Source organism: Musca autumnalis, unplaced genomic scaffold, assembly GCF_047663935.1.
Source record: "Musca autumnalis isolate F117 unplaced genomic scaffold, ASM4766393v1 scaffold_1, whole genome shotgun sequence".
In the NCBI taxonomy this organism is placed as follows: Eukaryota; Metazoa; Arthropoda; class Insecta; order Diptera; family Muscidae; genus Musca; species Musca autumnalis.
Genome location: NW_027411644.1, coordinates 61,504,763 through 61,523,218, shown reverse-complemented (window position 1 = coordinate 61,523,218; position 18,456 = coordinate 61,504,763). Strand labels below are relative to the sequence as shown.

Sequence of the window (18,456 nt, the reverse complement as noted above, 5' to 3'; positions counted from 1 at the left end):
ATAAATTTTAGCTTATCCGAAACTTAATGGTAAATCAACGATCTAATCCAACTTGAAGGATCGTCCAAATTTATTTAATTCGGCCAAAAAGTTTCTTTCTTGCTAATGTTGAAGGCAAATGAAATTGAACATAGGTCGGACCTTTGAACTTTAACCAAACGAGATTTAGAAAAACATAAGTATGAGAACTCGAATCCAATCAACAAGAAAAGAAACGTTATATTGACACGTGCTAGGTGAATTCCGTTACCGAAAGTTCTGGCAATTGAGACCAGGCCTCGCACGTGATGAGGAACCGTGCTTATGGAAGAATAAGTGATTTAATTTATAATACAAATATGTTTTGGGATATTTCCCATAATCAGGCGGGTTATGCTCGGCTGACCGTCGAGTGAGTTACGTAAAAACTGGTCCCACTCTTCCCTGTCTGTAACGGGGAAGAAGTGGGTACCCACAAATGGAAATTGTTACTGGTTATTTGCACGGACTGTACCGCTTGTTATATGCGTACTTACTACGATCCAATGTACCAAAAGTGCTTAATATATTTAATCCTTTTCACAAATGATACTTGCGGTGGATAGAATTTGTTCTGGATGAGGCTGTTGTACGACTGGAACACTGGTGGTAGTGACAGCAATGTGGTACGGCACAGGAATGGTTGTGGGCTGGGAATGACGTTGAGTCGATGCTACGATGACAGCTTCGCTGTTGTGGTCAATAATTTTCCAAAAAAAACTTGATGAGAGATAGCATACGGGCTTAGCCTGAAGGTGCTGTGATGCTTTATGAGGGTCAGCTTTACTGACAGGCACACATGTGTAGGATGACGCTAAGGCTGATTCATATTGGCAAATATTGCAAGTTTAGGTCTTCCACAAAAAGGCAAGATGGCGAAGAGATAAAGGAGGGTTGCACCTTCAATACGGTGATTCAATGTGATGCGGACAATTTTGCAAGGTTGCACCGGATGGTTTTTGGTGCTATCGGCAACCGGTTTCCGAAAGGAATTCCAAAAAGAAATATCAAAATATGTGTTTGCTGGGCGTTCTTCTGTTTAATAAGACGGCATGGCGAAATGTTATTGCTGTTGGTAGTGGTTTTCGTTTGATAAGCCCAGCCTCGTGGTTGTACAGCACGTCGAGTAACGGTGCATCAAGTTTGTACTATGAGGTGTTGGCAAACGCTGAAAATTTGCAAGAAAAAGATATTCCTTTGTAAACGTTTAGGCGGAATAAGGAAACCCTAATAACCCAGCAAGTTCAACTTACTTTCAGATATTCCACTCCAATTAGTATTCCAATTCCCAATATAGTAATTGGAATTTCGAATGCCGCTTACCAGAAGAATGTTCTAGTGTTCCAATTGCACTTTCTGTATCACGAAATTAATTTTCTTTCTGCCTTGCCGTTGAACCGATTGTTTTAAAAGAAATTGCAAAATGAAATGTGTAGGTTGGCAAAAGTGTCTTTGCCTCCTCTCTTTCGAACACAGGCCTGCCAACCTACGGTCAAATGAACAGCTGACCGAATTCAACTCTGAAATTAGGTTGATGCGCACAATGTGGCGTAAAAAGTTTCATAGGCTGTCATTAAAGTTTCATAAGCTGGCAAAAAAAATGTGATCGGCTGACATAACAAAAGGAAGTCGTGAAAGATCCGATCTTTTCATCAGCATTTGTACACATTCCGTCGATCCAATAGAGATGATGTTTGTGTTTTTATTTACACACCTGTTTATTTTCATTTTGGTATGTTCCAGTACTGCAAAAATCTACTAATTTTTACTATTTTTTCCGATAACATAAAGGAAAAATTGTTATCGTAGTAAAAATAAGTAGATTCTTGCAGTTTCTGGAACAGACCAAAGTTGTTAGAACTGTCGTCGTGATGTTGTCTTACATTTCCTGCATATCAAACAACTAAAACTTCTAAACAATTGGTATTATATGAAGTCCAAACCATCGAGCTAAAAATAGAATCGGACTGCACACATTGCTATTTTAAAAGTTCCCTTGTCTGTTCTAAATCTGACATAGAATGAAATCAATCAAATCTCGCTTCTTGGAATTTGAAAAAAAAGTCCGAAACGAAAAGGAACAAGAATCTGAAAATAAAGAAGAAACTACTTTTGGAAAGAAACAATTAAAAATAAATTAATTAAGCATAAATGGTATTTTCCATAAAAAGTCTCTCCTCCCCGTTCGTTACATTTTGTTTTTAGAGATCCCTAAAGCAAGCCGGGTTGTAGATCCCTACATATTTCCGTCACTAAACAAAAGAGTATAAATTACCAAAATGTTGTTATAAAATAAAAGTAATTTACGAAATAAAAATACTTAAAGGAGTGCATTTGGAGTCCATGTTGAAATCTGAACTGGTGATGGGAAGATAATTGAAAAAACCTTTTGTAAGATGAAAGAATATCAGTTGCGGAGAACGGAGGAAGCAATCTTTTGCGTTGCAGCGGTGGTGATTACATTGCAATTTTGGATGTAAACTTTTGAAAAACTAAACTGATAAATTAATTGTAGCTATTTCATGAATTCGTTTGAATTAATAAAGAGCTTTGTTTTTCATGAAAACTATATTTCAATACAGCATTTCCATTTTCCAAACAAGACATGAAAATTTCATGCCAAGGGGTTGGTGAAAATGACATGCTTAGGATCCAGAAAAGAACGTCATCTTTTGGGGTCCACGCTCATATAAAATTCATCGATGAAGATGCTAAAAAGATGACATGCTAGATCACTTGCACCCATGATTGAATGTCATCTTTGGCATCGAACATTTTGCTGGGTTATGTCAAGAAGCATGGGCATCGAAATGCCCTTAAACTATACTTAAGCAAAAATTTCGAATTTTTGTGAGGGTGGTAGCGAAAGCTGTATTCTGATTACATATCTTCCAACGTCAGTCACTTCTTATCGCGACCCAAAAAAAACATTATTCGGTAAAATTTTCAATACGATCCTCAATGTTGAACTTTTGCGAGGGATATACGCGAAAGTGTTGTCCCATGTGGACCTTCTTGGAACTTTTGAAATACGTTTGGAAGAAATTTTACGATTTGCAAAGTTTTGGATAAATTTTGTTGTTGCCGGCATGATTTTTCTTTATAGCTTGCCGCCCAAAAAAATTTAGCTTTGTAATAGGTTCCGCCAGGACAACCCGATGCAAGCAAATAAAAAAAAAATAATAAAAAACTAAAAATTTTGAAATTTTGACATGTGGCTAGGCCGCTTTATTAATTGAAACATATATATTCGCCTTTTTAATACATATAATTGATATATCGCCCGACCACTTTATCTTCTTGTGATGCAAAGGTGCACCTTTAACTAAAACTTGGGACAAACATTGTTTTAAAGTCGTTTGTAAAGCAACAGTGTTGTCAACTTTTCATTCATAATTTTGCGTTTTAATTTTACCGACATTTGTCGTTAACTCAAAAAATGAGTTAAGCGGGGTACACACGATCAGTTTTGACTGTCGATTTTTCGGAAACATCGATAAATGTCTAACTGTCCAGCAACCACAAAATATTTTGTGGTTGCCTGATGACTGACAAAAATGAACGGTGACACTGGCAAGCAACCGATTATTTGAGCAAAACTGACAAAACTGATTGTTGGTACCCCACTTTAGAGAATCGCACTACAGGCCCACATATCAAGTTATGTAATAAAACACAAAAACATGCGTTTTACTTCTAAAACATCCTGGCCACATGCCAATTTGAAAGCCATTGAACAGTATCTACTTGCCAAACTTATAGACATTCTATTTTCACCGATTTTTTGTCGGTATCAAAGTTGTAACTTTTACTACAGTTATCGTTTGTAAAACAAAGACCTTTATCTACATTGGCCGCAGTCTTGCCTTTACATATAACTATCGAAAGGTGTATAATACTTTCTAGTAATGTTAATCCTATCTTCCGCACAATTTCCTACTTTCATCCACTGAATAGTAATATATTTAAAATTAAAATGTTTAAAAAGTTTGATTATGTTTACATTTTATATTAAAATGTTATGTTTGACCAAAGAATACATTTTGGACTGTGACTTAAATTTAATAGTATGGGGAAAGTAATCATCCAAATCTAAATAAGCTTAGGAAAACTACATTGTAGTATGAAATAATCCAACTACCAAAAATTTTGCCTTTTGAGGTTATGTTCTCCGTCTCTTTTTTGGTTCTGTGATGTAATTCAAAATCAATTCTAATACAGATGAACGATATTGTTGCAATATCTAATTAATTTTAGTTTCTTCATTTTTTTTTTTCTAACAAACGCTATTTTTGTCTATTGCCACAGGTTTTAGTTAAAGGTGCACATTTGCATCACAGCAATATTATAAATCGGCCAGGCCACATATCAAGTTAATTAATCAAAAGCAAGACCATGTGTTTTACTTATAAAGCAACCTGGCCACTTGCCAATTTGAAAGGAATTAAAGAAGTTTTTAGAATACATTATGAAATTATAAGGTGGCGTAAAACGACCAGCTGATTGGTTTCAATCTGTCAATTTTTTTGTTATTGTGAATCATTTGTATGAAAACGTAAACAAACATTTTGACATATTGAAGAATTTTCGGCCAAAATAGAGTTGTTGTTGTGCTACTTACGTGACCTTATAAATAGATCTTGTTAGAATATGTTTGAAGCCCATAAAAGTGCCTTTTTGTTTTTGGTATACCAATCTCTGAAAGATATTTAAAACCTGTGGGTAACTTATATGGTTCGGGTGGCATTTAAGACCTCCCTAACACTTAAAGAGTGCAAAATATAATTTAGCTATACCACCTAGCCTCCTGGACAATCCTTATTATTAAGCATGCATGAAAATATTTCTTCTTCCCTTTTTTAGTCCCCCATACTATAATGTTCATATTCTTTTTTTACTTTTATTTTTCAGGAAAAAGGAACCTCACTGCCCGCCGAGCGTCTCAATAAATTCGCTCATCCCAGTCTATTAAGACATATTTTACAATTAGTTTACAATTTTGCCGTACTCGATCCGGATAAATTGAACAATTATGAACCATTCTCTCCCGAGGTGTATGGTGAAACCTCTTATGAATTGGTTTTACAAATGATTAAACATGTTAATGTTACCAATGATGATACCTTTATTGATTTGGGTTCTGGTGTGGGACAAGTTGTCCTCCAGATGGCCGGTTCCTTTCCCCTCAAATCATGTATAGGCATTGAGAAGGCAGATACACCGGCACGTTATGCCGAACGTATGGATATGTTCTTTCGTCAGTTTATGGCATGGTTTGGCAAACGTTTTTGTGAATATAAATTGCTCAAGGGAGATTTCCTTGTCGATGAACATCGTGAAAAGATAACATCATCATCATTGGTTTTTGTAAATAATTTTGCATTCGGACCGAATGTTGATCATCAGTTGAAGGAGAGATTTGCCGATTTAAGAGATGGTGCACGGATTGTTTCATCGAAATCATTTTGTCCGCTGAATTTTCGTATAACCGATAGGTAAGTGGCGGAGTTGGGAGAAAGATTATATACAATTTACTAATCAGGTTTTTTTTCGTTTCTTTCCTTTTAGAAATCTCAGCGATATTGGCACAATTATGCATGTCAGCGAAATACCTCCCCTCAAGGGTTCTGTATCATGGACCTGTAAACCGGTTTCCTATTATCTTCATGTCATCGATCGTACAATATTAGAGCGTTACTTTCAACGACTCAAAACCCAAAAAGGTGCTGAAAACGATCATGTGGGTAAGTTGTGCCACCGAGGCCATTGTTGTGTGCCATCAAAATCACAGGCCCGGGAAACCAGACCTGGTTATCTAACCAAACTTCAAACTCTACTTCCATTATTGTGCCAATATACAGTGTAACTAGGACGATGAATAAACAATTAAGTGAATCCTACCTCGTTAACAAACCCTACGCTTCGAATTAGCTGAAAACCCACACAATGTACATTCCATTACTTCGGCGTTATATCCAACGACTTTTTTGGTTTCCTTTATTTTTGAATACCTCTCTTGCATCATTTCAAAATTATTTTGCATATTTTCTTCAATTGGGTTTTCACATATATTTTTCATTCATTTTTGTTCTTTCTTCTTCTACAAAAACTATTAACAAAAAATTCGAACTTTTACTTGTTTTCATATCGAAAAAATAAATTGAATTTATTCGTATCGATTTTTTCAATAACATTTTCGAAATCAAAACCAGCTTTTCAACTTGTAATTGCGAACAAATGTTTCGCCCCTCATATTTGGATGCCATTTTGGCCCAACATGTTCGAAAAAAATAAATATTTTAAATATATTTTCTACTAAAAATTTTTGGGTAAAAGGGCCAATGCAGAATTATGTCTTCCTTATGATATCTAGATCTTCTGTTATCCTTCAGTAGTGCGATTCTATAACTCGGTGAGTGGGAATATTTAAGGGTCTATAAATTTTTATTACCGAATATTTTCGGCAAGATAGCGATCAAAATAAACCTGTTGATAGGATAACATAGCTAACAACAGTGCTGCTAACATTTACTTAATGTTTTAACTTTAATTTCTAACTATATTTGTCGGTAACGAAAAAAAAAATTGTAACAGAATTCTACTACAGCTATCTTCTGTAAAGCGAAGACCACTTATCGGCATTGGCCTTTCTCCATTCACATATTAACAACTATCGAAAAATGTACGCCACTTTCTAGTAATGTAAATCCTATCTTCCACATAACATCCTAACTTTCATGTCCTGAATAATATAACAAGACGTAATATATTTCAAATTATGTTTTAAAACCACAAATACATATATTCTTATTTTATATTCATAGGTTATGATTGCCTAAAGAATACAATTTGGGCTATATTTTATGGGGTACAGTCATTTAAACTTCATACCATAGTTATCCACAGTGGATTTTTATTATACAAATTAAAATTATTTTTATAGTGTGAACTAGTACATTTTGAGGTTATGTTGTTTGGTTGACCTAGCCATCATCAAACTGAATTATAATACAGATCAAAGACATTGATGCAATACATAATTAACAGCCTGTTTCACTATGTCGAATGAAAATGAAAGAAAAACTACTTAACTCGTGTATGATTTTCAAATTTTGTAGTTTTTTCGAAGCAAAAACGAAGTCAATATTACAATGAAAAGCACAGTTTAGGTAATTTTCATTCGCATTCGTTTTCTTTCGACAAAGTGAAACAGGCCCTAATTTTAACGTATTCCATTATTTTTTGCCATTTGCCACAGGTTTTAGTTAAAGGTGCACCTTTGCCTCACAACAACTTGTCAAACAAACGAGCCTTGTGCTAAAAGATAAATGCGGTCAGGCCACACATCAATCCAACTAATCAAAAGCATGAATATATGTATGTAAAGCAATCATACTACATGTCAAATTAGTCCTAATCAAAGAAAAATACTTTGTTTCTTCATTTTTACTGTAAAAGTACTTGAAAACTTATTCTTGAAATTTGCAACAGTTTTTAAATTAAAATGTTGTTAGTGTTCAGAGCCATACTCATTTGGCCTGTTCCCGTACTTTATAAAGTGGTAAAAGTTGTAAAAGTCGTAAACGATTTTCATATAAATTTTGTGTACGGGAACGCAAAATGTGTAAAAGTGGTAAAAATTGTAAAAACTTTTTAGTTATGGAACGGACTTCGCTAAAGCGGCGTTTACACAAGCCATCAATGGGACCACGATGAAAATTTTCATCCATCAAAATGATGTGGCAACTCATATGTAAATTTTTAATTTAGGGAGCGCTCTATTTGTCCATATTTACATTAGGCAATTTTCCTTGCGGCCATTGTCAGTTTGTTGGTGAGAGAGGGTGTTACCATATGCCTCACCTCTCTCTCCTTTAAACTGACAATTGCCGCAAGGAAAATTGCCTAATGTAAATATGGACTTTGATTCGTCATTTTTGTATGTAAACATAAATTTATCAGCTGTTTTTTGTTGGCAGCCGTTGGCAGATGCAAACAAATAATTGAGAAACAAAATCATTTAAAAAATAAAATGGATAAAGAATATGAATATGCATATTTAGTTATTCAATAAAGTAAATAAATGGTTTTATGATGTTATTTTAAGATGGATTGGTCGAAAGAAGCAGTCTTGGAAATGACTCCACAAAAATTCGTACCGTTTTCAATTTATTTTCTATAGTGGATACAACTATTCGTTTATCAGCGATTGATAAACTCATTTTTCTTCGGCCAAAATTTAAATTGACCCAAATTTGCAGCTCAACAATATGTGTGTTCGTTTACTTACAATTTGTACTTGTTGTTACTGGATGTTGTTCGTTTACTCTACAGTACCATTCAAAAGACCTTAGTCGATTACAAGAAGTTACTGGACTTGTACAAATTTGTACAAATTATTGAGTAAACGAACAGACCTAATAAATGCAAACAACGACAAAACAGCTGTTATTAATATTTGTAGGTTATGTCATATGAAAATAACATTCGCAGGTGTGAACACAAAAATGTAAAGTTGTATGGAAGACGCCAATTTTGACAAACATAGAGAATGTCGAATGGAAAAAAGCAGTAACATGTCATTCGACATTGATGGCTTGTGTAAACGCCGCTTAAGCATTTGTCATGAAAGCCATACAATTATTGAACAAATATTCAGCGTTGTAAAAAACAAATTGCGTTTGAAAGAGAAAAAGTTAAATGATATCGAAGCCGCGAAACAGCCGATATGTCTGAGGAGCCCCCCTACCCAAGGCGAAACATGTCATGTCACATAGTGGTGGTTGTGTGGGTTCGTATCGTCGGCTTTCCTTTTTCACTCGCATCATTGGTCATTAAGCTCTATTTTAACGAAAAATCAATAAAATGCTAATAATTTAGGTAATTAACGATATTTTCCGTACGTTAGCGACCAAAAAAATTGGTTATGAAGTTTTACAGATAGTAAGAGTGTTGTCAACCTTTATTTAAACTTTTTATTTTACAGATTTTTGTCGATAACTCTAAAAATAGGTTAGAGATTTCCACTACTGGCCTATATTTGTCACCGATATCCAACGGCATGTGGAACATGTACAGTATAAACGAAAACGTGTCTAGCATTCAGTTGAAGTGTTTTACTTACCCCTGCAGGAAAGTGGCATCATGCCTTGCCAGAGTCTCAAACACATGCCTTTCTGTGAGGAAGACGTGCAAGCCGCGGTATATGAAATGATTAAGAATGAAAAATTAGGCCACATTTACACCACAGTCCACATTATGTTTTTCATTTCATTTTTACATTTGTATGTTATGTGTTTGGCACGATGAGCTGGCTTAAACCACCAGCGAAACGATCGTAGCATAGTGGTTGATTGTGTGGTACTTCGCTAGAATTAATTTTTCAATATTATGTTATATTACATACAATTTAGCTTCATATACTTACTTAATTAGCTGGCCCATTACAGAACATTTGTTCCATAGGCCGAACTAAGAAAAGATCTCCATTTCTCTCTATTTGTTGCTTCGCACTCTGGAATACCGCGCCTTTTCATCTCTTCATCCACTTGTTTGCGCAATCTATTCCTTGGCCTGCCAATTCTGCGTGCACCGCCAAGCGGTTCGTATTTATACGCCTTTTTAGCGGGTTTATCTTCGCTCATTCTTATGATATGGCCTAGCCAACGCAATCGCTGCATCTCGATACGTTTAACTATATTGATGTCATTTTACAGCAGTTACAGTTCGTGGTTCATGCGACGTTGATATTCACCGTCAACGCAGATTGGTCCGTAGATCTTTCGATGAATTTTTCTCCCAAACACACCAAGCACTGCCATGTGTGCTTGCGCAAGTACCCAGGCCTCGGAGTCATACATCAGCACGGGTAGTATCAGTGTTTTGTAGAGCGTTCTTTTTGTTTGACGAGATGTGGTTTTTTTTAACTGCTTACTTAAACCAAAGTAGCATCTGTTGGCCAATACAATTCTTCTTTTTATTTCACAACTGATGTCGTTTGTTGTGTTTACGGAGGTGCCGAGGTAGACGAAGTCTTTTACTACCAACTTCCACAGTTGGTCCGACCTCAATGGACGCATTGCGCGTCGACACCATTAACTTGGTCTTCTTACCGTTTACCGCCAGACCCACTTTAGCAGATTCTCCTCCGACCTTCATAAAGGTATCAGTTACTTCTTTTACTGATCGTCCCGTGATGTCTATATCATCAGCATAAGCCAGTAACATGTGGCTATTGGTGTAGATTGTGCCGCTTCTTCTGACGTTTGCCTCTCGTATAACCTTTTCCAGCAGGATGTTGAAGAGATCACACGAAAGGCTGTCTCCTTGTCTGAAACCTCTTTTGGCACAAAACTCTTCGGAGAGGTTCTTTCCTATTTTAACTGAGGACCTCGTGTCAGTTAAAGTCGTTTTACAAAGCCGGATGAGCTTTGCGGGGATACTAAATTCAGACTTGGCTTGGAGAATACCTTTGAACGCAGCGGGCTGTCGAAGGCTGCTTTATAATCGACAAAAAGGTGGTAGGTGTCGATCTGCATATTTTGGGTCTTCTCCAGGATTTGTCGCAGGGTAAATATCTGGTCAATGGTGGACTTGCCAGGTCTAAAGCCGCAATGGTATGGTCCATATACACGTTAAAAAATCTATTGGATTGGGTATTTTCTCGATATAAATACATGAACCAAACAGGAGGAACGCTTAATGTGAAAAAAATAATTATAATACATAATAAAGGACAATTAAGATTCAAAACAACTGAAATCAAGTTTACCGTGCAAAAGAAACCAACAGAACCAACCATTTTTATTGTTAATTTTTAGGTTATGTTTGACACATTTTGTTAAAATTATGTTTTCTTTGTAGGCAGTTGATTCTAATTCAAACTTAAGAAATGTCAACTTCTTAACTAAAAAAAATTATGCTGCAAAAGACTTATGACCTGTTTCTCTAAAACGATTCGAATTACTAAGTCCCGGTCCACACTAGCGTGAATTTCATTGAAAAATTTCATGAAATTAGGCGTTCTTAAATCGAATTCCTCACTGCAGCAATTTTATGATTTTACTCTACTATGGAAGTCTATCTAGAGACGCATACTTTCATGAAATTTTTTCAATGAAATCACTATAGTGTGGACCGGGACTAACAAACACCTATTGTTGTAAGAAAAATTTGTTTCATTGAAAACAAAAATGAATCAAATATTTTTCAAAAAACTTAAGTTTGGTAGTAGTTCGAACGAATTTAAATTCGAATCGTCTTAGTGAAACAGGCCATTATATTGGACAATATTGTTCGAATTGAGAAACACTGGCATCGTTTGTATGGTTGGCTGCGACAAGCTACCAACGACATTTTGTTATGTAAATTCGTCGAAATTCAACGACACATAGCAGTGGAAAAAGGTTTGGTTTGTTTCGCAAACACTTCCGTCGGAGTTGTGTTAGGTTGCCAAAGAAAAACTTCTCATTGAAGTTTTTTTCTTTGTTCACCTTTATACTTCGAGCTGACGATTGATGTTTTGGGTATAAAAAGTTTCTTGTTGAAGAAGTTATTGAAAAATAACTTCGGTGGAGAATACCCACAAACAAGAAACAAGGGAACTGATGAGATCCAGTGGCGTGGATCGGAACTGGTCTTCCCTGCCTTACCCCTTGGCGAACAATGCCAAACTTTTTCCACTAAGAAATTAGTTGTTTTAAAATAATAAAACAAAAACAATTGTATTAAGCCAGACTATTTTGAAAAAACAAAATTGGACAATATATTTGCGTTTAATTTTGAGGTTATGTCAATAATCATATAAACGTTATTTTTTGAAGTGAATTCTAATAAATAATTAAGGAAAGTTTAGATTCAAAGCACCTGATAAGATCTGTATTTTATTTTACCCTGACAGACGGCAGTTTCTGCATTTACCAAACAGCTGATTGTGGTAAACTACTGTTTTGTTGTTGTTTGCAATGCAAATATTAATATGCTCTCCCTCTTACATGAATATGGGCTCTCTTTTACAGTATTGCCATATTAAAATACCTAAATTCAGTTTGATTTTGTGCACTAAAGTGGGGTACACACGATCAGTTTTGACTGTCAGTTTTGCTCAAATAATCGGTTGCTTGCTAGTGTGGCCGTTCATTTTTGACAGTCATCAGGCAACCACAAAATAGTTTGTGGTTGCTGGACAGTTTGACATTTATCGATATTTCCGAAAAATCGACAGTCAAAACTGATCGTGTGTACCCCGCTTAAGAATGTGGATAATGTACGAATTAATTTGAATTAAAAAAGCGTTTTCATTAGAGCTTTTTGCCGGGTTAACCTTCTTTATGAGGACGTTTGTACTATGGAATTGACATTTGAAACCCAGTGGTTTTATTCAATCCGATTAAGTTCAAACCGGGTATAAGGCAGTTAAGGGAAATTAACGCTGCCGTCTGTAAGGGCATAAAAAAAAAACTGGAACAAAGCTTATAGTACAAAAATCCACCAAAAAATATGTATTATTATTTTTTTAGGTTATGTTTGACACATATGGTTAAATTATCTTTTCTTTGTACTTTTTACATTTTGAGGTTATGTCTGAATAATCATGCCGTTTTTTGGATGGTAAAGCTTAAAGAAATCCGACATAGATCAAATGTAATTTTACTCAAGGAATTTAACTTTAATGTAGCACAAAAGATTGCAACTTATATCATACAAGTTAACTTCTTACACTTTGAGGTTATGTTTAAAATATTTGATCGTTACAATGCATTAGCTTGGCATATTTCAAAACATAATAAAGTATATTTTGAAGCAATATATGCGGTAATAAGATCATACTTTTGACTTGAGTCCTAGTCGGCACCCATGACCAACGGAATTTCAATGGAAAATACGCAGGCCCATATGACGGCAAATATGGAGTTTCTCCCAATGAAATCGTTGTGATCAGCAGCTCAGCATAGACTACATATGGTAATATTTTAGTTCCTAATCTGAACATTAGCACAATATTTAAGATATTTTGCAGCCATAGCCATGACATGTGTGCTTGGTGTTGATGGAAGCCCTTTAGTGTCTTTGTTTTAGCCTGTTTTTTACATGAAAGGATAAGTAAAGTAATATCCAAAATATTTTCCTTTCCTTTTAAAAAATATTTAACAATTGTCCTCCAGCCTTAACACGGATTCCCAAACCAACCTCCATCCCCCTTCTTACATTGTTTATCATATGTGGTGGCATGCCATTTTGTATTAAAACCATATTAATTTCAAATCAATTTTCTTTGTTTCTTCCCCCCTCTTCTCATTGCAGGTGGTTCAACACGTACCACAAGGGATCGTGCCAAACGTGAGGCCAATAATCAGGCAAATTCACAAAATTCCAATTCATCTCTAACTGCTCGTACAAATTCTCCTGCTGCTCATGCCAAAGATAACAGCAATAGTAATTCGAACAGCAATAGCAATAATACAACAACAACGACCACCAGCAGTACTACAAAAACCAGACAGCAACAACAGCAGCAACAAAGGCAGCAGCAGCAGGCCCAGCAGCAGCAACAACAGCAGGCCCAGCAACAAGGTAGTGCTGAAATGGAAACATCCACTGAAAGTGATGGTGATGCTGCAACAACAAATGGTGGTAATAGTAATGGTAGCGGTGGACCGGTTACACGAAAAAATTGGTCCGATTGGGCCAGTTCAAAGGGTGGCAAAAGCTCACAATCCGATGAAGAAGAGAATAACAATCAAACAACCACCTCTTCCACCACACGTACTGTGCGCACAACAACACAAAAGAAACGTAAGAAATTGACACGTAAAGCGGCCATTGCAAGTAAAAGTGCGGCAGCAGCAGCTCAAAGGGAAGCTGCAGCCAAGGAAAGGGCAGAAGCGGCAGCAGCAGCTGCTAAGGATAATTCCTCCAATCAAGATGGTGGTGGTAATAATTCTGCAGGTGGCAGTAGTGCAAAGGGCTCGACGACTGGTGGAACAGCTGGTCGTAAGGGCCGCCTAAAGAAGGGTGCTGTACGTGGCAAACGTTGTGCCAACATTGCAGGCTTGGAAATTTTACACAAACAAACCCTACTTTCCACTTCCATAGAAGCCATGAGCAAAAAATTACCACCCGCCCCCGGTTGTGTTGATCAGCAGTTGACCTCCCTGCTCACCGATAATATGGCTCATCGTGAATTGGATATACCAGCCCAGCCGAACGACACTCCCTATGCATTGCAGATTTTGCTTGATGTTTTCCGTTCCCAATATATGGCCATGATTGAACAAATGAAATCCAAATCATTTGTGCCCAATATCAAAAGGCAAATCCGATTGGAACAGGAACGTAAGCAACGCATTAAAAATCGTGCCTCCCAACTGGACAAACAAATAAAGGTGCTAATCGATGATAGTGTGGCCTTGCTGAAGGTGCGCATGAATGAACTGGGTATCAATGTTTCCTCGCCCAATGATTTAATTGCCAAGGCAAAGGAAATTGTGGGACGCCACAAGGAACTACAGGGCGTGGCCAAGAAAATACAAAGCCAAGTCACAGCCTGTGAAATGGAACAGCGGCGGCTGCTAAAGAAACATTTACAACACCTGCCCGAATATCAAATGCTCTACGGAGCCAATGGTAAGACCAAACTGCATGATGTGCCTGGTGGCAGCGGCGGCGGAGCTGGAGAATTGTCAGAAGCAGCAGCCCATGAGCTGGTACTGAAAGAAATTGCCAATACATTGGCCCAACGCAAGAAATTGGTGGCCCAAGTTTCAAGTATTGAAAAGGAAGCCAAGAGCCTAGAAAAGGCAGCCGAGGAACGTAGGGCCACAGCTGCCCTATTGGCCCAAGGCACCAATATTATTGTCTCAAATAATCCAGCTGCCAGCAGCAGTAGTAGATCTTCATCTTCCTCTGCCATGGATATTTCTCCCTCAAACCAACCTTTGCAATTGACCACCCATAACCATGTAAATACCACGACAATATCCATTAATCATGTACCAACCAACAATGCATCGTCATCTGCGTCTGCATCATCTTCTGCTAACTCCTCTACCTCTTTAGTGCCAAATAATGCAACAACGACGATTCAACCGTCAATCACCGTTACCAAAACCACCAGCGGCGGTAAGTCGGGTAGAAAGAATCGTGATCATCGTTCACGTTCCCAGGAATGGCCTGATGTGCCAGATGTGGGTAAAATTGAAGAAAGTAATCCCGAAGTTTTGGCCCAAAAGATATTGGAAACTGGACGTAAAATTGAGGCGGGCAAACTGGCCAAGCAACAGCAGCAGCAACAACATATGCAACATCAGCCGCACCAGCAGCAACAACCTTTGGCCCTTAACAATCACCATTATCAAATGCAGGCACAACAGCAGGCCCAGCATCTTCTCCATGGTGTTGCTGGACATCCTTCAAACCCTGCTCCTCATCATGCTCATCATAATCATCCACCCCATCATCATCCGGAGGATAAACCCTATCGCAAGAAACATGAACGCTCAGCCAGTAATGAACATTTACCCAGTTTGGGTTATGCTTCGTCAGGTCAATATCCTCCACAACATGCAGATGTGGCGGCCACTCTTATGCCTGCTCCCAAACAAAGGAACTCTGGAGAACATCCACCACATCCGCTGAACATGAACAACAGCAATTCCATGCGTTCGCTTAATGGACCCACGTCCAGCATTTTACCCAAATGTGAAATGCCTGGCATGCGTAAAAATCACGCCTCCGCTATCCCTAACACAGCCGCTCCAGTGGTAAGCATTCAGGAGTCACCAAAAGTGGCCAATTTCGAGGATCGCCTTAAGAGCATTATAACCTCAGCCCTCAATGAAGATCAGGAACAGCGTAAGGCCCAACAAGTTAATCAAGTACAAGTGGATATAACTCCCATTCAACAATCAACGGCGGCGAAACGACAAAAGCATGCATCGGTACCGCATCCTCCACCACCTCCTCCGCATGCCCAAAACAGTAACAATTCGTTGAGTAACATTATCAATGTGGCTACGCATAGTATGACCCACCTAAATGCCACAACCACAATATCTCCCATTAACACGGCATTGCCACCACCACCAGCCTCAGGTACTCACAATAAATTTGCGGCAGCTGGTGGAGGGCCGGCAAATTCGGCGGCTTCATCCAAGGCCATGTTACATCCCCTTAATACAACGTCTTCCGGTGTTATGAATTCCTCAGCCTCAACAAAATCCTCTTCAAAATATTCCCATGCGAATCATCTGGTGAATAGCACCAGCAGTAATCATCCCTATGGGCATCCCGCTGCAGAGCATAGTAATATGTTAAGGAGACGTAGCTCCATTAGTGCTGCCAGTTATGAACAATATATGGCACAACAACAACAGCAACAACATCATCATCATATGCAGCAAAATCTCCACCACCATCATCATCAGCAGCACCAACAACAACAGCAAACACAACCATTAATGCTGAACGCCAGTGGCCACAATAGTATGCCATTGGAATTCAAACAACCACCCTTGGAAAATCATTTGGGTCACCAACAACGTTCAAGCAGTCGTGAAATGTTAATCGATGAACCGGTACGTTCCAGTTCAGCCAATTCGGACTCGGCTTTATCATATTATCCCCCCACAAGGGATCGTTTAATGTCCATGGAGAGAAGTAATAGCCGAGAATCGGCAGCTCAACATCATGGTGGCGGTCAGCAGCAGCAACAGCCGTCATCACAACAACCTCCTAGCCGGCCAAGTTCAAATTCATCACAACCCGACTATACCCAAGTGTCGCCGGCTAAAATGGCTTTGCGAAGACACCTATCCCAAGAGAAATTAAACCAACACATGCCTCCAGGCTCCGGTAGTGGTATGGCTTCCAAAACCATTGGAGATTTGGTGAATGGAGAAATTGAAAGGACATTGGAAATAACCCATCAATCCATAATCAATGCTGCCGTCAATATGTCCACTGTGGGTAATGCATCCGGGGAACGTAATCCATATCTCTTGGAGCGTAGCATTTTTGGCAGTAGTCATCATGATCTACAACGTGAACGGGATCGTTCCAATGAAAGGGAAAGGGAGAGGGAACGTGAAAGAGAGCGAGAACGTGAAAGGGAACGCATGATTGTCAATAATTGTGCCCAAAGGCCAGAAAGAGTCCACGTTAAAATAATGGATGATGGCCAACCCTCATCAAATTCTGCACCCAGCTATGCTGATATATCACCCAGAAATAACACCGGAGGTGAAGGAAAATCCGCATATGCCCATAATTTAGCCACATTGGCCAATGTTGCATATCAACACAAATCAATGGGTGGTGGTGGAACGAATAACAACAATACATCATCAATGCCTAGTGGTGCCAATGTCGCGTCTTCATCAACCAACTCCTCTTCGTCTGCTGCTTCTACGTCTTCTAGACATTACAATAACCGTGAAAGAGATCCTTCGTCCTATCATCAACAACCAACATCTTCGAATAGCAAAATGCCCCCAAATATGGTAAACTCTTCGAATACATCATCAGCGGCATCTTCGTCTGCTGGTAACAGCAACAGTAGGGATTATCAACCTGTTGCCTTGCCCCGGGCCGAAATGAAACCATGTATTGAAGCCTATTTCCAAGAGGAACAACAACAGCAGCACCATTCTTCTTCGTCGTCATCATCATCGTCTCATTCCCACAAATCCAGCAAAGATAAACACTCAAATCGGAGCAATCATCGCATGAATGGCACCAATCCTCCGCTAGAAGGTATGTTTGAAAAAAAAAAAAAAAAACTTAAAGGCCTATGGAGCTTATTAGTGGTGGCAATAAGTTGACAAATGGGGGTATGTAATGGCGGGGAAAAACTTAAACAACAGCATCCAAATTTGGAATTCTGTAGACAAGAAGCACCCTTTCTTTCAAAAAGGGTCTATAGAAGCACCCTTTCTTTCAAAAAGGGTCTATAGAAGCACCCTTTCTTTCAAAAAGGGTCTATAGAAGCACCCTTTCTTTCAAAAAAGGGTCTATAGAAGCACCCTTTCTTTCAAAAAGGGTCTATAGAAGCACCCTTTCTTTCAAAAAGGGTCTATAGAAGCACCCTTTCTTTCAAAAAGGGTCTATAGAAGCACCCTTTCTTTCAAAAAGGGTCTATAGAAGCACCCTTTCTTTCAAAAAGGGTCTATAGAAGCACCCTTTCTTTCAAAAAGGGTCTATCGAAGCACCCTTTCTTTCAAAAAGGGTCTATAGAAGCACCCTTTCTTTCAAAAAGGGTCTATAGAAGCACCCTTTCTTTCAAAAAGGGTCTATAGAAGCACCCTTTCTTTCAAAAAGGGTCTATAGAAGCACCCTTTCTTTCAAAAAGGGTCTATAGAAGCACCCTTTCTTTCAAAAAGGGTCTATAGAAGCACCCTTTCTTTCAAAAAGGGTCTATAGAAGCACCCTTTCTTTCAAAAA

General features: G+C 38.2%; 1 protein-coding gene across 10 annotated transcripts in view; it reads left to right on the top strand.

Moving 5' to 3' along the window:
* The window catches only part of gpp (DOT1 like histone lysine methyltransferase grappa), a 215,274-nt gene that overhangs the window by 175,340 nt on the left and 21,478 nt on the right, over positions 1-18,456 (top strand). For all 10 annotated transcript variants that reach the window (XM_073977260.1, XM_073977223.1, XM_073977231.1 and 7 more), the window contains 3 exons: positions 4,930-5,513; positions 5,587-5,762; positions 13,321-17,769. In XM_073977260.1, the coding sequence (XP_073833361.1) occupies positions 4,930-5,513; positions 5,587-5,762; positions 13,321-17,769 (5,209 nt within the window). The remainder of the gene's footprint in view (positions 1-4,929; positions 5,514-5,586; positions 5,763-13,320; positions 17,770-18,456) is intronic.